Raw genomic sequence first — 20777 nt, 5'->3', positions numbered from 1 at the left:
ACTCACTTTGTAGATCAGGCTGGCCTTGAACTTAGAAATCCTCCGGCCTCTGCCTCCCGAGTGCTGGGATTAAAGGTGTGTGCCACCATGCCAGGCTTAATAAAAAAGATTTAATGAAACAATCTGATTAATCAGTGAGGTAGAGGTATAAACTGACAGTTCTCAAAAGAGGGGACTCAAACAGCTGGGAAATACTTTAAAGAAATATTCAACATCCTCAGCCATCAAGGAAATGTGATTCAAAACTGCTTTGAGACTCCATCTTACATCTGTCAGAATGGCTAAGATTGATAAAACAAACGACAGCTCATGCTGATAAGGATGTGGAGTATTGCTGGTGAGAGTACTTACAAGCTTGTACAACCACTGTGGAAATCAGTATAGAGGTTCCATGGGAAGATGGGAATTGATCTACTCAAGATTCAGATATACCTGGGCCTGAGAGATGGCTCAGGGATTAAGAGCACTGATTGCTCTTCCAAAGATCCTGAGTTCAAATCCCAGCAACCACATGGTGGTTCACATCCATGTATAATGAGATCTGATGCCCTCTTCTGGTGTGTATAAAGACAGCTACAGTGTACTTACATATAATAATAAATAAATCTTAAAAAAAAAAAAAAAGACGGGCATGATGGTGCACACCTTTAATCCCAGCATTTGGGAGGCAGAGGCAGGCAGATCTCTGAGTTCGAGGCCAGCCTGATCTACAGAGTGAGTTCAGGACAGCCAGGGCTATACAGAGAAACCCTGTCTCGAAAACAAAAACAAAACAAAACAACAACAACAACAGCAAAGGATGTAGTCATGAATTTTGCAGGAAAATGGATGGAACTAGAAAAAAAAATCATACTGAATGAGGTAACCCAGACCCAGAAAGACAAATACATGTATGTATTGCTTATGTATGGCTATTAGCTGTTAAGTCAATGATAAAACTATAGTTATATAATCTGTAGTCTGTATATAATCTATAATCTGTAGAACCACAGAGGTTACATTATAGAATGGGGGAGGGGCTATAAGGGACAGATAGATATCATTAGGAAAGAAAAAGGAATAGGTAGTTATGGGTAGATGGGGCTGGAATGGGAGGATTAGGTGGGGAGGGGAAGGAGATGTAACACAGGCTGAGACATTTGAGGGATAGTATTTAAACCTACTACAAACCGAAACTTCTAAAATATCCATACACATGAAGATGATCAAAATGAAATTTCTAAGTCCCACAAGGCTAGTAGACTTTTTAAAAATATTTATTATATTTATATGAGTACACTACAGCTGTTTTCAGACATACCAGAAGGGGGCATCAGATTCTACTACAGATGGTTGTGAGCCACCATGTGGTTGCTGGGAATTGAACCTCTAGAAGACCAGTCAGTGCTCCTTAACAGCTGAGCCATGTCTCCAGCCACCAGCTAGTAGAATCTTAACAGATGTGCTGGCAAGTAAATGCAAGCCGACTAACAAAATCGAATCTTCCTTCTTCCAATGTCCTTGTGTAGGTCTCCAACAGGTGTGGCCCAGATTAAAGGTGTGTGCCACCACGCCTGGATCTGGGACTTGTTTTGTCCCAGGCTGACTTTGAACTCAGAGATCTCTTTGCCTTAGTCTCCTGGCATTGCAGGCATGTACTACCTGGCCTGGGCCTAAGCTTTTCATAGCCACTGTGCCTCAAGATCTCCATGCTACGATCCAGGTCGGAAACTTGTGTCTTCCAGCCTCAAGATCTGGATCACAGGTGAGCCCTCCATTTCTGGATTATAGTTCATTCCAGATACATGCTGACAACCAGGAATAGGCGTTCCACCAACCAATATCTGATTTTTCCCTAAGGCCCATTCCACCAATATCCCACAATATTCCACCAAGAACCTGAGACTAGATAACCCAGGGACCTGGCACAAAACCAAATATTAGTGTTCTAAAAAAAAAGAAAAAGAAAAAAGAAAGAAAGAAGAGCAGGAATTATATAAAGTGAGTCCTAATGACAGTCAGTGTGCTCTTCTCTCAGACCAGCACCTTGCTCAGCCGTCATCAGAGGAGCTTCCTCCCCAGCTGATGGGAATACAGAGACCCACAGCCGGAGGATGTGCACAGACTTAGAGACCTTGGAACACTCAACCCTAAATGGGATGTCTCCATCAAAGCCCTCCCCTCAGGGCTCAGGGAACCCTCAAGAAAGGAGGCAGAGAGAATCTAAGAGTCAGAGGGGATGAGTAACCAAGAAATCAAGGTCCTCTAAATCTACACGAATAAGCTCACATGAACTCACAGAGACTACGCAGGTCTGCAGCAGGTCCTCTCCTTATACATCATGGCTTCCAGTTTGGGACTCTATGGGATTCCCGAGTGTGTGGTGAGTGGGGTCTCTGATACCTGTGCCTTCTCCTGGGCTCTTTTCCTCCTGCTTTGTGGTTGTTTTGTCCAAGTCCATTGTGTTGGCTTTATTCTATTCTGTCTTATTGATGTCCCTTTAGAAGCCTGCTGTTTTCTGAGAGACAGAAATGAGGTGGAACCAGACGGGAGAAGATAGGAGGAGAACTAGGAGGCATAGATGGCGGGGAAACTGTAGTTAGGATGTGTTATCTGAAGGAAAAAAAAATGTATCTTCAATCAAGGAAAAATAAATCTATCTTTCACTGCCATGGCTGCCTCCTGTGCTACCTGATGACCACCCCAGCATCGCCAGAGACAGAATATCACCAACCCCTTGAGCTTACAGTCCTCTAACATGCCCATCTTATATCTAAACTGTGTAAGAAGACATTGGACACATTACACTCGAACTTAGAAGAGGGAGGCCTAAGATGCATATAATTGATGGTGGTGAGCAGTTGGGACAGGACAGTTGAGGGCAAACTGCACACAGTGATATTTGTATGAGGGGACACCGTACTTTATAAACAGGCCGGCAGCACTACCTACACTTAATAACAGAACGACACATACTATCGTTCGTTTCACTGTTTCAAAGGACAGTGTTCGCTTTGTACTGTTTTAAGCCCTCAAAGTATTTACTCAGCCCTCATAAAAACGCCTATGAGGTGGATAAGCGGACTGCTAATATCTCTCTGTTCTCTAGAGATCAGCTGAGGTGAAGAGCAAGAGCTTGCGGGGACCACCGCATCAGCCTGGCTTCACCTAAGAAAGCAAAAGTGTTTCAGAGACCACAACGACCTGGTTTATTGGTGGAACCGTGATAAACAAACTGGAAATGTCAAAGGCAAAGGGAGCAGAAGCTATTGTTATCCAGAGGTAACATTTAATTGCTGATGCTCATATTTGATATTAATGTTGAGAGACAGTAGCCACGCTTCTTTCTAGTACTAGAAAAAGCAAAATGAAAGACTGGTACCCAAGCCCACAGATCTGGGGCTTCTGAGGTCAGCAGAACATGGTCGTGCCACCAGACTGTCCCTGGTAGCTGGAGCCAGAAGACCTGTTCTCCTTTTGCGTTTTATTCTCCTATCAGCAGAAGTAACCTGGAAATCAACTGAGAAGTGAGTCTGGGCCACCGGTAGTCCGAGGAATACGGAGTACAAGACTGGAATGAAATTGATAAACAACAGCCAACACAAACTGACATGTGGCAGAACTCAAATCTCAAGCAAAGGACTCCCTGCTTGCAACCATGGTCACATGCTGCGATATTGTGGCATGCTCAAACAAGGGTGTTGCATAATCTTTACAGTCTATGGCTGGTGACCTGTGCCGGTTGGCAGCAAAAGAATTTCAAGAATTTCTTTCATTAAATATTCTACAAACGTTAAGTTTCTCCTTTGTGCCTGACAGCGATCCATTGGATATAGGATGAATGGAGCCGAGACAAAACCAAAAACAGAACAGAACAGGAGAGCCCAAAGCTCCCTCTTCCAGATTGGCAAAATTCCCTGGGAAGGATTCCAGCTGGCTGTACTTGAATCAAGCGCCCACACACTAAAACTGAGCGTTTTAGCTAAGGGGCAGGTATTAGGTGAATAACCTAGTGGAAACACCCTTTGGAAATGCCCCGAGACAGGGATTTTTAGTGCAGATAGTATATATATCTAAGGGATTCAGGAAATACCAGTGGAAGGTGGGGAATAAGACAAACCAGGGAAGGCAGTCAGTAAGGGGTGTGCCAGCAAGCCGGCTACCGATGGTAAAGACTTGAACATAATCTCATGGGAAAGTGCTAGGAACCGGCCTCAAACTGGAGCCTCAAAGTTATCCCCCTCTGAGCCAAGAGGGGTGGATTATCTGCATAACAAAACTTTTACTGGACGAAGGTTGCCAGCATGGGAGGTACTTAATTCTTAGGCATTTCTAAATTGCCCTGACTGGGGGCATGGCACTGCCTTCTTTCCCTTACCTTCAGGGACAGAAAAGAACCCTGAAGTAGAGTAACCCAGACAGGCATGGGTAAGGAACAGCGAGGTTTCTTTATCAGATAAAGATTTCCACTACTAAAAAAGCCTAGGACAGGACTTATGAAGGAGAACGTGCGATACAAAAAATCCTTGTTTAAAAGCTTCCTGTAGGTTAGGAATCTGTTGTTTTTATATTCTCTGTAGGTCTCAGAACAGTGACACACACACACACACACACACACACACACACACACGTCAATGACTAAAATTGAGTTAAACTTTCAATGTAACACCAGGACACATTATTTTCTAGATTAACCAGTTGTTAGTAGGTTTTTGTTTGTTTGTTTGTTTGGTTTTGGTTTTTCAAGACAGGGTTTCTCTGTGTAGCCTTGGCTGTCCTGGAACTCACTCTGTAGACCAGGCTGGCCTCGAACTCAGAAATCCGCCTGCCTCTGCCTCCTGAGTGCTGGGATTAAAGGCGTGTGCCACCACGCCCGGCGTGTTAGTGGTTTTTTAAAGCTAAGTAAGGACAGTGATTCATTTCTCCTAAACTAAAAATTGTCACCTCTTTGAAAGATTTAAAGTAGCATGTCTTGTTCTATTCCTTATATCAGTCTTCTTAAAAATCTACATCATGGGAGAGGGGGTGGGGGAAGGACTTCGGGAGGGGGTGACTGGGAGGGGGCAGTGAGCAGGATATAAAGTGAGTAAGAAAAACAAAAACATTTAATCAATGGGGTATTCCTCTATTTTACAGAATAAATTAATGCTCTGAAAATTTTTCTTTTAAAAAATCTAGATCATTGTGAAGAATATCCTTAATTACCTATTTAAACCATTCTCTCCTTTATTCCTACTTTTAAATACACTGATTATACAAATGTTGGTAGGGAAATCAGCATTAATGAGAAGGCCGCTGTCAGCATCATGGGAGAAGGGCAACAACATCAGAAATCCCACTCTGGCGTTATTAACTTACTGAACCTATAAGGATGCCTTCTTAAAGCTCAGGGATGTAACTCAGAGGTAGCAGGATAACCTCGCTTAAGGGATGCCCTGTGTCCAAACAGGGGAACTAGAAAAAAGAAAGTACTCTCTTTTAGTCTTATTATGTCAAAAACCAAGTATAACAATAATTAGACAATTGCTGTTATATGTAGCCAGTGATTCATAGCTTTTAAAAGAGTTATTTATTTACATATAGGTGTGCTTCTGGTGCCCTCAAAGACCAGAAGAGAGCATCAGATCCCCTGAAACTTAAGTTATAGACTATCATAAACCACCGTATGGGTGCTGAGAATACAATTCAGGTCCTCTGGAAGAACAGTAAGTACTCTTAACTGCAGAGTTCTCTTTCTAGCTCCTGACCTGTAACCTTTTAAAGAGCATTTTTTTTTTTCTTCTGTTGCATAGCAGAGCAATCCTAAGCAAAGTCATTTTACTGCTGGAGAACATTATTTCAAGACAATCACTCACCAGAAATCAGATGTAACTTTATTTTAATTTTAATTTTATTTTATTTTTGGAATTTTTGGAGACAGGGTTTCTCTGTATAGCCCTGGCTGTCCTGGAACTCACTCTGTAGACCAGGCTGGCCTCGAACTCAGAAATCCGCCTGCCTCTGCCTCCCAAGTGCTGGGATTAAAGTCGTGCTCCACTACTGCCTGGCCTGATGTAACTTTAATCCTTCCACATTTGCCTTTGTCTGAACGGAGCATGCTTTCTCTCTTTTTGCAGCTTGCTAATGTCATGCTGCAACTATGGCAAACTTCAGTGCAGCCTCACGGGGTTACCTTTGAAATTATTATGGCCATGGCCATGAGGCCATAACTTATATGCCATGGGCCTAGAACCAGCACTAGGGGGACAGCACTTTCAGAACACGTCACCATATAGCCCAGAATCCCAAGTAGGCCCTGGACTTTGATGGCATGGAAGATGACATTAGTCTCATTTCTGGAACATTCTACCCAGAAAACCCTTGGCGCTTGTGGCAGGGGAGGCAGGGTCACAGGTCTCCTTGGCTCCATCTTACTATCTCCCCGAGCTCATGCATGACACCTTCCTTCTATCTCCGCTAATACCTTCAGCAAGGAGCAGCTCAGATGCGATGTCATAAGCTGTGTGTCACTTCCTTCCTAGACACATTTGAAAGCTGTCAGAAGGCACTCATTCAAAACCTTGGCTCTGTTTCCTTTTGCTCCCAAGGCTTACTGTAAACACTCAAATCGGCAACAAGACCTGTAATGAACGCTTTGATACTTTACAAATAAAGCAACCCACCGCTCTTACATTAGGCCTTCCTCAAAGCTTTAGGATGTGGATACAAAGCAGCCAAGGCCTTTCCAGCAGTGTGACAAGGGGTGGTGACTTCTTGCCTCACCATCATCCCATGAAACCTCTTAATACTCTAAGCCACTCCTAAGCATTCCTCCCAACTTTGCCATTCTTGACGGGTTCCTAAGTTCTGAAAGAGCTTCTATGTTTTCAAGCATAGTTATAGCAATAACTTCCTTCCTCAGGCCCACTTCCCAGTACTGGATGCTAAGTACTCTATAAACGAAAAAGTATTTAGAAGGCTCAACCGTATAACACCAAGCATTGGCTCTGCCCTGGTGAGGACCCCATGACATCACAATGGAGGCGTCAATCTGCAACAACACAGGGAGCAAAGGCAAGGAAACAGACCAGGCCAGCAGGGTTCCTTTTTCTAACAGATCACTGATGAGAGAACTAACTTTCTCAGGGCAGTGTCCTGGTAGCCTCTCACTGGTCACCATATGTTAAAGGTGCCACCAGGGACTAACATTGTCACACCGGAGGCCTAACTTCTAATATGTGAAGCTTGAGAGACAAATCGCTTGGGAAACAGAACGCCTAATTTAAATTCAACTCCCTCTGCCCACGTTTTCAAGATATGGAGAACCTCTCTGAAATGCCCTGATTATTGACTCCTAAATGAACATTATAATTCTAAGTGACTTAATTAGAGTCAATTATATGTTTATACCTGCTGTGACTGTAAAGCTATGTCAGAAAACCTAAAAGTAGATTATATAGAGAACTGTCAGCATGATGGCATGAAGTTTTTTTGTTTTTTGCTTTCATTAAAGTTAAATTGGAGATCTTCAACATAAAGCAACATTTTTGTTATGGAATTGAAAAGAAGATTGTCAAGAAGTTTCTTCTGAACCCAAGCTACTGGAATACTCTGGAGAAATGTTTTAAGAAAGCCTCATTTTTTGACTCTAGCTGCATATGTATCAAAAGATGGTCTAGTCGGCCATCACTGGAAAGACGCAAACTTTATATGCCCCAGTACAGGGGAATGCCAGGGCCAAAAAATGGGAATGAGTGGGTAGGGAAGTGGGGGGGAGGGTATGGGGGACTTTTGGGATAGCATTGGAAATGTAATTGAGGAAAATACGTAATAAAAAAATATTAAAAAAAAAGAAAGCCTCATTTCAATGAAATGAATTATGGGTGAGAGGATGGGGGTGATAAAGATTGATAGGATGTAGACTTGCCTAGAGGACACACCTGGGACAGATTCAGGAGGATAGGCTCGGGATGTACCTGTGAGGCGTTATCTAGATTAGGTTAATTCAGATAGGGAGATCCACCTGTGAATGGTACCTTCTAGGGTCCTGAATAACAAGGAAAAACTGAGCTGCACACAGGTATTCGTGGTACTCGTCTGTCTGACTGCAGATACCATGTATTGAGCATCCTCTGGATCGAGCTGCCAGGCCTTCCCTATCCTCACACATTTCCTCTCTAACAGGAAGGCAAAACAAACCTTCGCTTCTGTCTTCCTTACTGTCCTGCTGCTAGGAAGAGACTGGGATGGAGGCATCTCGTATAAAAGCAAGCATTTAACTGGGGCTTCCTCAGTTTCAGAGACTTCGTCCGTCATCATGGTGGGGGTGCTTGGCAGCGCGCAGGCAGGCATGGTGCTGGAGAAGTAGTGACACCTTTACATTCTGATCTGCAGGGAACAGGCAGAAAGAGATACTGGGCCTGGCATGAGCTTTGAACCCTCAAAGCCTACTCCTAGAGACACACCTCCTCCAACAAGGCCACACCTCTTGCTCCTTTCCAAAGAGTTTTATCATCTGGGGACTAAGCCTGAAAATGGATGTCCCTGGGGAGGCCATTTTCATTCAAACCACCACGTCGTTCTTCAGTGGCTTTGGTCAAGTATTGTTACAGCAGTGAGGAAAAACACCTGATACATGGGGGGGGGGGGGGGTTAACTCCAAAAATTCTTAGTTTGGATCCTTTAGATTTCCCCCCTTCATTTTCATTTGTATGGGAGCTTTGATTGCACCTATGTCTGGGCACCTCGTGTATGCAATGCCTGGGGAGGCTGGGGGGGCCGGAAGAAGAATTGGATACCTTGAGTTAGAGGTGGTTGGGAGCCACCCTGTGGAAGCCGGGAATTGAACCCAGGACCTCTACAAGAGCAGCTACTGCTCTTAACAGCTGAGTCATCACTTAGGCCTTGGACCTGGAAAGTTTATTTTTAGAAAAAAATTTTAAGTGGTCATAGTAGTACATGTTTTTAACACAGCACCTGGCAGGTGGATCTCTGTGAGTTCAAGACCATCCTGGTCCACATGGTGAATTTCAGGACAGATAAGATTTACATAGTGAGAACCTGCATCAAAATAAATAAAACAACATAGATGGATTTTAGCAGTTATTTGAGAATTTCATACCCAGTATTTTAATCATATTTAACTCTTACTCGTGCCCTTAAATCATCTCAGAGCCATCTCACTTCCCTAGGCACCCACTAGCTTCATGTTTCTCTTTTGTAATCCTTTGAGTGCAATCTATGCTACCCATGCACACTCCTGGATGTGAGGCCACGTGCTACAGCATGGTTGAATCAGCAGAGGCCTATATCCTTAAAGCAAAGGGACTCTCCCTCCCTCAGAAGCCATCAACTGTCCACAGTTCCTCAGTTAGGGATGGAGGCCTTCCATGCTAGAATGTTGGCTGGCTTGATCCGGTGCTGGTCTTGTTCAAGCAACCACAGGTGCTATGAGCTGACTGGGGTGGTCCCATCACATATAGAAGACATTTTAAAACTCTAGTTCTCCCCAACCACAGGCTTTTACAGTCTTTCTACTCCCTCACCTAAGACGGTCCCTAAAAGTGCATCCTCTGTGTGTGTGTGTGTGTGTGTGTGTGTGTGTGTGTGTGACACAGATATCCCCTTGGTGGCGGTGGCTGAGCACTCCACTGACACTTATTTCCTGCACACTCTGGTCACCCAGTCAATAAGACTGACAATCAACAAGTGAAACTTCATAAAATTAAAAAGCTTTTGTACTACAAAGAGAATTGCTAATTGACTGAAGAGGCAGCCTATGGGGGCATTGTTTTTTTTTTTGTTTTTTTTTTTTTTTTTTTTTTTTTTTTTTTTTTTTTTTTTTTTTTTTTTTTTTTGTTTTTGTTTTCCCTTTAGATATCTTTGCCAGCTTCACATCTGATAGAAGACTCATTTTTGAAATATAGGAGGAACTCTAAAAAACTAAACGAGAAAACAAGAAAACAATCCCGGGTTTTTTGAACATAGTTCTTCTCAAAAGAGGAACATCAAATGGATAAGAAATACTTTTCAAAGCGGTCATTATCCCTAGCCCTAGTAATACAAATGAAAGCTCCTTTGAGATTTCATCTTAGTCCAGTCAGAATGTTTAAAAATAAGATAGCAAGCAGGGCATGGTGGCGCACACCCTTAATCCCAGCACTTGGGAGGCAGAGGGAGGCGGATTTCTGAGTTTGAGGCCAGCCTGGTCTACAGAGTGAGTTCCAGGACAGCCAGGGCTATACAGAAAAACCCTGTCTCGAAAAACAAACAAAAAGAACAACAAAGAACAGCACATGCTGGAAAGAATGTGAAGAAATGGAACCCTTTATGCACTGTTGGTGAGAACTGTGCAGCCACTATGGAGATCAGTGGGGAGGGTCCTCAAAAAAACAAAACAAAACAAAACAAAAAACAAAACGAGAAGTAGGTCTACCATATGGCCCAGATATATTACTCCTGGGCATATACCCAAAGGACTCTTTTTCCTGCAGTAGAGACCACATGGTCACCCATGTTCCCTTAGCTACTAGGAGGTGGAAACCATTTTTCAACTGATGATCGCTAATGAAAATGGGGTGCTTGTATACTATGGAATCTCAGTCAGCTGTAAAGAAAAATAAACTCATGAAATTTGCAGGCAGAGGGAGCGAACTGGGCAATGCTACACTAAGTGAAGAAACCCAGACCCTGAAAGACAAGCACTGTTCTCACTCACGTATGGCTTCCAATCAAATCTTTAGGTTTGTGTATTTAATTTGGGGTCCCAGGGCCTTTATGTCACAATAATTTTTTTTTAATTAATGTTGTTGGATCATGATAGCCACAAATAATTTTACACCCAGAGCAAATGCCAGCATTAGATGACTACATATTAGTGAGACCAAAGTTGTGGACGAAGCCACAGATATAGCTTAGCAATAGGTTAAACCATGGGTTGTATCAAAATGTATGCGCTACTTTAATATATACAGTACCGGTACAGGCAGGTATAGAAGTTATGTCTGTTTTGATAACCACCATAACCAGAAGCAGCTTGGGCAAAGAACCGGTTTGTCTTGCTTGCACAGTACAGTCCATCACCAAGGGAAGCCCAGACCACAGAGAAACACTGCTTCTTGGCTTGCTTCCCATAGCATCTTCAGTTACCTTTCTTATACAGCCCAGGCCACTTTCACATGGATAGGACCACCCCAAGTGTGCTTGGCGCCCTCCCTTATCAATCAACAGCCAAGAAAATGGCCCACAGAAATGCCTATAGACCAATCAGATGGAGTCGATTCTTCAATTGAGATGCTTTCTTTCCAAGTAAGTCTACATCCGTAACAGGTTGACAAATCTAACTCTTGACACTTAAGGGCTTAGGAAGAGCAAAAGCTGGGCATAGAAGTCAGGTAGAAGACTGGAGACTGGACTTCAGTCTGCACTGAGGGGAGCATCTTTCTGGGGCTGGGAGAGTAGTTCAGTTGTAGGAGATTCACCTAGCATGTCCACAGCTCTGGGTTCAATTCTCAGCACTACAATAAAACAAATGAACAAATAAAGTAACTAACTTAGTAACCCAATACAGGGTAAGAACCATAGCCCTCAAATGGGAATATGAACCAGAGTATCAGCTACTTGGCTAAAATATCCTCAGGCATTAATTACTCTAGGATGTTTTAGCATCAGAGATATTAGGCCCCTCTGTAGGAACATAATATGAATTATTTTATAATTATTTTTTCAAACAAAATGAAAGGCAATCAAAGACAGTGGATGAAAGAAGAGTCAGGAATAAGTCAGAACTACCAGAAACAAAAGACAAGTGAAACAGACTGAATAAACATAGTCTTAAAAAAAAAAATCACTGTCCTTGCTAGGAATATTGAAGAAAATGTCAAACTTCCAAATTGTATCAGAGGACTGGAAAACTAAAATGTGACATTTTTAAGATTTGGGAAAAAACATAGGAATGATAACATTAAGAAATATAATTAAACACAAAACTATGGGTGCACTTTAGAGCAGATTAGGCACACCTAAACAAAAGAATGTATGACTAAGGTTAGGTTAAAAGAATCCAAAGGGAACTTATAAACAAAACAAAGCTGGGTGGTGGTGGTGGCAGCAGCAGCAGCAGCAGCAGCAGCAGCAGCAGCAGCAGCAGCAGCAGCAGCGGGCGGCAGATTTCTGAGTTCAAGGCCAGCCTGGTCTACAGAGAGAGTTCTAGGACAGCCAGGGCTACACAGAGAAACCCTGTCTCGAAAAACCAAACCAAAGCTATCATTGGCGTAGGAAACATACTTCCACAAAAAAAACACTGTAGAAGGCCTGATGTGTACTGATTTGTAGTCCGAGATGGGAAAAAATAAAAAGACATGGGAAGGCAATACAGCCTAGAAAATCTAATATTGATGTCTTAGGGTTTTATGGCTGTGAACAGACACCATGTCCAAGGCGACTCTTATAAAGGACAACATTTAACTGCGGCTGACTTACAGTTTCAGAGGTTCAGTCCATTATCATGAAGGCAGGAACATGGCAGCCCCAGGCAGTCATGATGCAGGAGGAGCTGAGAGTTCTACACCTCCATCTGAAGGCCTCTATGAGAAGACTGGCTTCCAGGAAGATAGAATGAGGGTCTTAAAGCTCAAGCCCACAATAACACACCTACTCCAACAAGGCCACACCTCCCACTAGTGCCACTCCCAGGGTCAAGCATATACAAAACAATACAGTCCCTGGCTCCCACAGGCTGGTTTAAACAAAGGAGTCTATGGGGGCCACACCTAGACATAGCTTAATAAAAGAGTGCTTTTAGTCCAAATTCCAAAGTCCCCACCATCAACAGCAGTCTCAAGAATGTTAAAAGTCCAAAGTTCAAAGTCTCTTCTGAGATTCAGCCAATCACTTAACTGTAACCCCCCAAAGCAAGACGGGAAACCAGCAGGGCAAACTCCAAAGCCTGCATCTCCTAGTCTGATGTCAAAGCGGTCTTCAGATCTCCAAATCCTTTTACATCTTTGTTGACTACAACAAACTTCTTTCTCCTGGGTTGGTTCCACTCCCTGTTAGCAGCTTTCCTCAGCAGATAACCCACGACTCTGGCACGTTTGAACATCTTGGAGTCTCCAAGGCAACTTAAACATTACCGCTTCTTGTTCCAGTGTCTAGGATCCACACATGATCTTCTGGGCTCTTCCAAAGGGCTTGTGTCACTTCTCCAGCTCTGTCCTCTGTAGCATTCTAGACTCAGATTGTCTCCACTCCACTGTTGCTGTTGTTCTTGGTGATCATTCCATGGTACTGGCATCTCCAATATGTTAGGGGCCTTCAGCTGCAACTAAGTTTCACCTCTCATAGGCTCTCTTCATGGTGCCACGCCTCAAATCCTTTGCATGACCCCTTCAGTCCTAACCCATCAACAACTGAGGCTGCACCTTCACCAATGGTCTTCCCTGGCCTCTCACAGTGTAAAGCCTCAGCTGCTCTTCATGACCCCTTCATACCTTCAAAACCAGTACCACTTGGGTGACACTTATACATTACCAAGTACAGCTGCAGCACAGGGTACAAACTTGGGTATCTCGGAAACACAGCTTCTTTTGCTTTCAGAAAACAACTCCCAGACGATTTCACCTCTGTGGTACTGATCTCTTCGTAATCACTGCTAATTTCTTAGCTCCAGCTAGCCAGCATCAATTGTCCTAGTGGTGCCTTCTATTCTTGACTCTAAAGCCAACCACATAGCCGGAGCAGCTGAGTTCTGCCGCGGCTTGCTGAGGCTGGAATGTGGCCCCTCCTTATTCTATTACCAGCTTTCTGTTTTCCAGCTCCTTCCCAGCCTAAGCTTAGCTGTCCTGGAACTTGCTCTGAATATTGACCTTGATATATGTGTGACTCTGTATCATTAATGCTGGCTTTAAAGGCATGTACTACCATGACTGGATTTAAACTTTTCTCTATTTGGAACTTGCTCTGTTCCAAGCTGGTCTTGAACAATGAAATTTGCTTGGCTTTGTCTCTTTGGATTAAAGGTGTGAAAAGCTTCGGACTAAGTTTTTCATGACCTCTGTTCCTCAAGATCTGGATCAAAAGCCTATGTCTTTCAGTCTCCGGATCTGGATAACAAGTGTGCCCTCCATACACAGACAACATGGACAGCTTTAGTTTTGCCATATCATTATATATATATATATATAAAATCGTCACTGAATTGATTAATCTAAAACAGGCTTTCTCAAAACTCTTCCACCTGAAATACATTATTTTTGCTTAAGCAGTGGGATTGCTAAATAGTCTAATAATTATCAGAGGTTCAGGGTTGGCGTGGCCACGCCCATTCTTCCACCCCTCCCACAACAGGCACAGGCAAAAATACACATTACGCGAGCACAAACACGTACCCAGGCGCGCACGCGCGCACTCCCCCCCCCCCCCCCCCCCCCCCCCCCGCGGCACACACAAGCACACATGTACGCATGCATATGACTCAAGAAAAGAGGTTTCTCGATCCTCATCCCCTACAGCCAGGGCTAAGTTTTGAGGAGTAGTCTGCAGACGTGATACCAGTGTGCTTTCTTTAAATGGTCTTAAACCCTCTTAGATCCGTTTGAAAGGAATCCAAGCGGCAGTAGAGGCGACAAGCAACCCTTATGCCTGTCAACCCGCCGGCACACGAGTATGCCAAGGACCTGCCACGCTCTAGAAGTCAGCTGCGGTGTGGAGATGGAGATGAAGGACTCTCCGCCTAAAGAGCGCTAGGTATCCTGAGTTTTCTTTCAATAAATACCAAACAGCCCGTAAACTTTTTCTCACTTAATCCTTACACACACACACACACACACACACACCCCATATATGCCTCTTCCCAGGAGTCAGCTGGCGGTCTGAACACTAACTTTGCGAAACAAGAGGAGCTAAAACCAGCCCTTGCTCGCAGGAGAGAATAGAGGCGAGAAAACACGGTAAAAGCCTGACCTCACAGTCAGACTTGCCCGGTGCTTGGAATGGAAAAAAAAAAAACAACCTAGGGGTGGCTGGCCGCGCCATGCATGCTGGGATGAGTAGTTTGTCCCGCTGGTCCCGCACGTAATCAGAACAGAGCGCAAGTTAGCTCCTCGATCAAGAACTACCATTCCCGTGGGGCCGCGCGGCAGGGGTGGGGCGGGGCCGGAGGAGGGGCGTCTCTCTCGCTCAGGTTCTGGGGTTGAGAAGGAGGCGGAGGAGCTGCGGTCCAACTGCTGAAGTCTCCATGTGACAGTGAGTGGGGTCTCCTTTCTAGGCGCCACTTCACTCCTGATCACAGTCACAGGACCTGGTCGCTATTCCAGCACCGACAGACCGGCCGGCCCTGGACTCTGGGCGTCGGACCGTGCCGCCGCCAGACTTGGGGTGCGGAGTGAACGGCCGCCCAGGGGAAGGAGGCGGAGCGGCGCGGCGAGCGGGGCTCTGTGGCGGCGCCGGCGCCCCCGAACTGGCAGACATGAACGGCTTCACTCCGGAGGAGATGAGCCGAGGCGGGGACGCGGCCGCCGCCGTGGCCGCGGTGGTCGCTGCTGCGGCTGCCGCCGCCTCGGCGGGGAATGGCAACGCAGCCGGCGGTGGGGCAGAGGTACCCGGTGCTGGTGCGGTGTCAGCTTCTGGGCCACCTGGAGCGGCCGGTCCCGGCCCTGGGCAACTCTGTTGTTTGCGGGAGGACGGTGAGCGGTGCGGGCGCGCTGCAGGCAACGCCAGCTTCAGCAAGAGGATCCAGAAGAGCATCTCTCAGAAGAAGGTGAAGATCGAGCTGGATAAGAGTGTAAGTGGCCCGGGGACCGCCCTGCCCTGCCCTGCTCTATCCTGCGAGCCTCGCCGGTTGGTTGGCCGGGTTCAGGAGTCTCGGAGACTGGGCTGCAGGTGGGATTAGTGGTTCTCTGATTGAAACAAAGTCCCTGCAACTCCGGCCACCTCCCCCCAGCGCGCGCTCGCGCAGTGGTGCGGGGCCCCTCCGCCCCTCGCCCGGACTCCCGCTGCCTCGCGTGTCTCCCACGCCAGGCTTCCCTCTTCCTCCTTTGCTGCGATCTGGAAACGAAACAAAGGGGACCGCAGCACCAAGGGCCCGGAGTAGTTTTCTCGCAACCGGGCAGTCCCTTCTGGAATGGAGGCGCCTTTGTTTTGCTGCCAGAGCCAGTGTCTGCCCTAGGGAGCAGCTCCGCTCCTCTAGGGAAAGTAGAGTCTGGCTGGACCCCACAATCCTCTTTTTTTTTTTTTCTTTTTCCTTTTTCCTTTTTGTCTTTTCTTTTCTTTTTTTCTTTCCTCCTCGTTGTTCTCTTTCTCTTGAACACAGACAAGCAAGCCGAGCTCACCAGTTGCCTTACAGGGAGATAGATGGTTGTAAAACGTTGTTTGCGGTGTCAGCTCTTCGGGCAGCTGCTCCGAACCAAGGCTGCAAATAAGCCTCTGCGGTTTTACAGCCCTCTCGGCAGCCATCGGGATTTCTTTTTCTGTCTTTATGCACGTCTGCTGTTTTGGCCAGCTATGAGGTTTCAGAGAATTCCATTGCTACTTTTCAGAGCTCTGACTGATGGCAAAGGAAGAACAAGATACAGAACCTCCACACATCCTGTATATTTTTAACTTACCCTTAGCTTAGAAGTCAATTTAAAAGCCTGTTCATTTCGGCCTTTAATTGTAGCCTTAAAAGGGGGAGGGGGGACAGTGTCAGCTCAGTATTTCCTATTCCACTGTATATACGACTCTCAAATGCCTGAGTAATTAAATTTTTTGAAAAGTTTATTTGTGATTCTGTTTAGGCAGGTTTCTCAGTAGGGTCCATGAGAAACTTTGCAAGTGAACGTGAATAATTTGTTTGCTTTAATTGAAAACGCATAATACAGAGAAATATATTCATTTAATCCTTAAAAAGAAACCTTGGGGCTTCAAATTTAAACATAGGATATGAATTCAATGTTGCATTTGTAAAGAAATGCATACTTTGTATCTGTGTAGAATTTCACTATCTAATAGCTCAATCAGGATGCATGTACCTACAAGTAATATAATTTGCTGCTCTCAAGCCAGAGAAAATGCAAGTACAAATTTGTGGGCAATGCCACCTCTCCCTTTTAAGTCAAAATCAGCAGGAGCTAACTTATTTAGGTCACCTTCCATGCAATTTGATGACAAGACCCAGAGAATTGGAATTTTTCTTCCTTTCCTGCCTGCCTGCTTTCTCCAAGATACTACCCGCCCACCGCCCACCGCTTCCAATTCCTCCCCCCTTCCCCATTTCCTTAACAGTATCGCCAGATTGCTAATGTTACAGATTTTAATAGTGGAAAGAAACATTGCATCTTCTGAACAGTGGCCTGTTAAGATGATTTTTAGTCAGCCACCTGGGCCTACGTATTTTACTAATACTTAGCTGTATTTTACTAATACTTAGCTGTATTTTTTTTTTCTGGACTCACAGTCTTTGAAAAATTTTCCTTTCCAGGCAAGGCATCTTTACATTTGTGACTATCATAAGAACTTAATTCAGAGCGTTCGGAACAGAAGGAAGAGGAAAGGAAGCGATGATGATGGGGGAGACTCACCTGTTCAGGACATCGACACTCCAGAGGTAGATGGCAGGCTTTTCCCCATGTTATATGTAAATCATAAGCATGCTGGCAATCCCAATACCATTCTGTAAATATTTGAGCTCCTCTTTAACTGTTTAAAGCATCTGAGAAATCTCAAAAGTTAAATTCAGTCAGTGAAGATGTATTTATACTAATATTAAATCTCAGGTGACATTCTTATAGTTCTTGACATACAACTTCCTCTTTTGTTTCTCCAGAAGTTTACAATATGTATCCCCCAAAGATGAAACTGTTTAATAAAGTACAGGTCTGAATGTGTAAATGAAGTCATTGTGTTGAAGTGTCATAATACAGATCAATGATATCTTTTCAACAGAGTGAACTAATTCATATATATATATTTTTTCTAGGTTGATTTGTACCAATTACAAGTAAATACACTTAGAAGATACAAAAGACACTTCAAGCTTCCAACCAGACCAGGTCTAAATAAAGCACAACTTGTGGAGGTATATATAAATAAGCTTTATACTGTTTAAACAATCCTGTTCACACCAACAAGGTATCATTAAGTGATGATGAAATAGATGAATGTAGTATATTAAATAGTATATTGCATGTAGTAAAGTAAAAATTAATAGGTGTATTGTGGAATGTAGTTGTTTAGAAACCTCTATCTGCCACCTAGGAAAGCTCTCCAGTGAGTGCTCAGTGGATTATATTCAGAGTATATACAGTGTCTTTTAATGTTGATTTTTCAGAGTAAGCAATGAGAATTTTTTATTCATCATTCTAGAATTTTGTTTTAAAGGGATGGACTATAAATGTGGAGTGGAATATAAATGGAATATTTCCACTGAGGGATGGAAAATAAATAAGCTTACAAGTATTTGTTAGAATGTAGTTTTCAAAGTTTCTGCAGGTGAGCCCTGAAACAGGATTTCCCTTGCTTTCTAATTTTACTTTGAGATACATTTGCCTTTGTTAGTAGTTTTTAAGTAAAGGATACCTTCTTTACATCAAGAGAAAGAACAAAAATAAGGCTTTATGTTAAAGTTAAAGTTTGCTTTGTATGGGACTTCAGTTCCTTTGGTATGTTTTGGAAGCTAGTTTTGTGTGTGTGTGTGTGTTGAAGTAATAAAGCCACAAAATCTGTGAACTTTTAAAATACTTACAGATTTAAATAATTATACTTTATCTCTAAAGCAAACATTTCCACTGAGTAGACAGATCAAAATATGTATGTGTGCATCAACACATATATATTTATGTGAGTGTTCTTATATTCTTCATCATGACATTAGTAGTTAGCCTACATTTCCAATGTGCATAAATAAATGATAAATATGAGTTAGAATTTTTATAGAAAGCTCTATAACAATAAAATTCAGTATGCTAACTAGCCAAATTTTCTTCTATATTTCTTGCCTAGGCAACAAAAATATTTTTCTTTAAATTTATTTCAAAGCTATCATCCTTTTTCAGCTGCACAGTTCATATATATAGACATTCCCTACTATAATGAAATATACTAGACACTAATCTAGTGTAGTTATCCCTGTTCTATAACAAATAGCCAAGAACTGATACAAAGTTGTATTTAAATATAGAACTCAAATCTCAAGCTAAGTTTTGTTTTGTTTTGTTTTGTTTTTTCCAAGACAGGCTTTTTCTGTGTAGCCCTGGCTGTCCTGGAACTCACTTTGTAGACCAGGCTGGCCTCTAACTCAGAAATCCACCTGCCTCTACCCCCCAAGTGCTGGGATTAAAGGCGTGCGACACCACTGCCCGGCTAAATCTTAAGCTCTTAAAAATCGGGTCTGTAAAACAGTTGTAGTTCAGAGTATTCTAGAAAAAGAGGCAGTCTTGAGTCTGAGCATGCGTACTATTAGCAGCTCAGTTTCTTACCTGTTTATTGTGATGTACATGTTAGATTTGTCCAGTAAAAGACAGGAAAACAGCCCTGTCCAACATCCCTCTAGCTCCTTGAGGTTTCCATTCTTAAATTTTCTTCATAAAAATTTACAAGAAACTTAAGAATTAATATCAATTGCACCAATGATATTTATGGTACAGTTTGTTACCAAGAATTTTTTTCCCTTATATTACTCTTTTTCTATGAATACAGTCTAAGTCCTCCCTCATATGATGGACATTAGGTTTTTTTTGTTTTACTTCATTAATATTTAATGTTTAAGAATATGTAGTTTGCTTGGGAGGCAGAGGCAGGAGGATTTCTGAGTTCAAGGCCAGCCTGGTCTACAAAGTGAGTTCCAGGACAGCCAGGGCTACACAGAGAAACCCTGTCTCGAAAAACCAAAAAAAAANAAAAAAAAAAAAAAAAAAAAAAAAAAAAAGAATATGTAGTTTGCAAACTAAAGTTTAAAAGGAAAATACTTACAACAAGTACACATTAATCAAGTAGACCAGCGGGGGTCAAATACTCAGAATCAGAGTGTATTAATTGTGTAGACTAAAGGATCCTTTGAAGTCAGGCTGTCTTTTGTTTATAATATCTTGTTTTTATGTGCTTTGGAGCTTGTTAATATTTTGATAAGACAGATTAATCTTTAAAAGTATCTTGTGGTCACACAGCACTTTGGCAAAGTTGTATCTTACTCAGCTCACAGCATCTGCTACATCTAACCTTTAATTTGTCCGTTTTTTTTAAATTTGTAGATAGTTGGTTGCCACTTTAAGTCTATTCCAGTGAATGAAAAAGACACCTTAACATGTTTCATCTACTCAGTGAGGAACGACAAGAACAAATCGGATCTCAAGGGCGACAGTGGTGTTCACTAGGAGAGATGCTGTTCACACTAGCCCATAGATGTCTGCCTGGAAAGAATGTTTACTGTTTTTTCAGATGTAGAAATGTTCTTGTGTATTTTTTCTACAGAGGATTTTCTTTGACTTTTTTTTTTTTATGTTGTTGTCATTTTTGATTCTAATAATTAGTTGGAAACTCATATAAACTGAGCTTCCTAGATTACACATATTTTAAATAAAGGTTATTACTATTACAGCTGCTTCAGCCTGTTTATTTTATGAAACTTTGTTTTTGTGTTAAAGTTTTTGGGACTGGTATTAAGACTTCAGATAAAAGTCATTTTGTAAGCTTTTCTTACAAATTCCAAGTAATTAAAGGTAAAGGAGGAATGACAGACATGACCCCCTCACCTTCCCTAGGTCAATTTGATTTGCAATTAAGCATTCTTGTTTTGTTTTTGTTTTGTTTTATTTCTCCGTGTAACCCTGGATGCCCTGGAACTT

General features: G+C 43.1%; 1 protein-coding gene and 1 long non-coding RNA gene across 2 annotated transcripts in view; one reads left to right on the top strand and one right to left on the bottom strand.

Moving 5' to 3' along the window:
* Positions 1-15028, bottom strand: part of LOC110299544 — a 24727-nt gene extending 9699 nt beyond the window's left edge. The window contains exons 1-3 of the long non-coding RNA XR_002378467.1: positions 14789-15028; positions 14172-14174; positions 12439-12557 (exon numbers count right to left, since the gene is read on the bottom strand). This is a non-coding gene — a long non-coding RNA (uncharacterized LOC110299544). The remainder of the gene's footprint in view (positions 1-12438; positions 12558-14171; positions 14175-14788) is intronic.
* A 106-nt stretch (positions 15029-15134) lies between these two features.
* Positions 15135-20531, top strand: Sap30 (Sin3A associated protein 30). Its single transcript, XM_021170548.1, has 4 exons — positions 15135-15739; positions 17417-17542; positions 17915-18013; positions 20184-20531. The coding sequence occupies exons 1-4, from the start codon at positions 15425-15427 to the stop codon at positions 20304-20306; spliced, it is 663 nt and encodes a 220-aa protein (XP_021026207.1). The 5' UTR covers positions 15135-15424; the 3' UTR covers positions 20307-20531.
* Positions 20532-20777: the final 246 nt, after the last annotated feature.

Source organism: Mus caroli, chromosome 8 (genome assembly GCF_900094665.2).
Source record: "Mus caroli chromosome 8, CAROLI_EIJ_v1.1, whole genome shotgun sequence".
In the NCBI taxonomy this organism is placed as follows: Eukaryota; Metazoa; Chordata; class Mammalia; order Rodentia; family Muridae; genus Mus; species Mus caroli.
The sequence above is the reverse complement of the archived record's forward strand: the minus strand, read 5'-3'. Positions and strand labels throughout refer to the sequence as shown.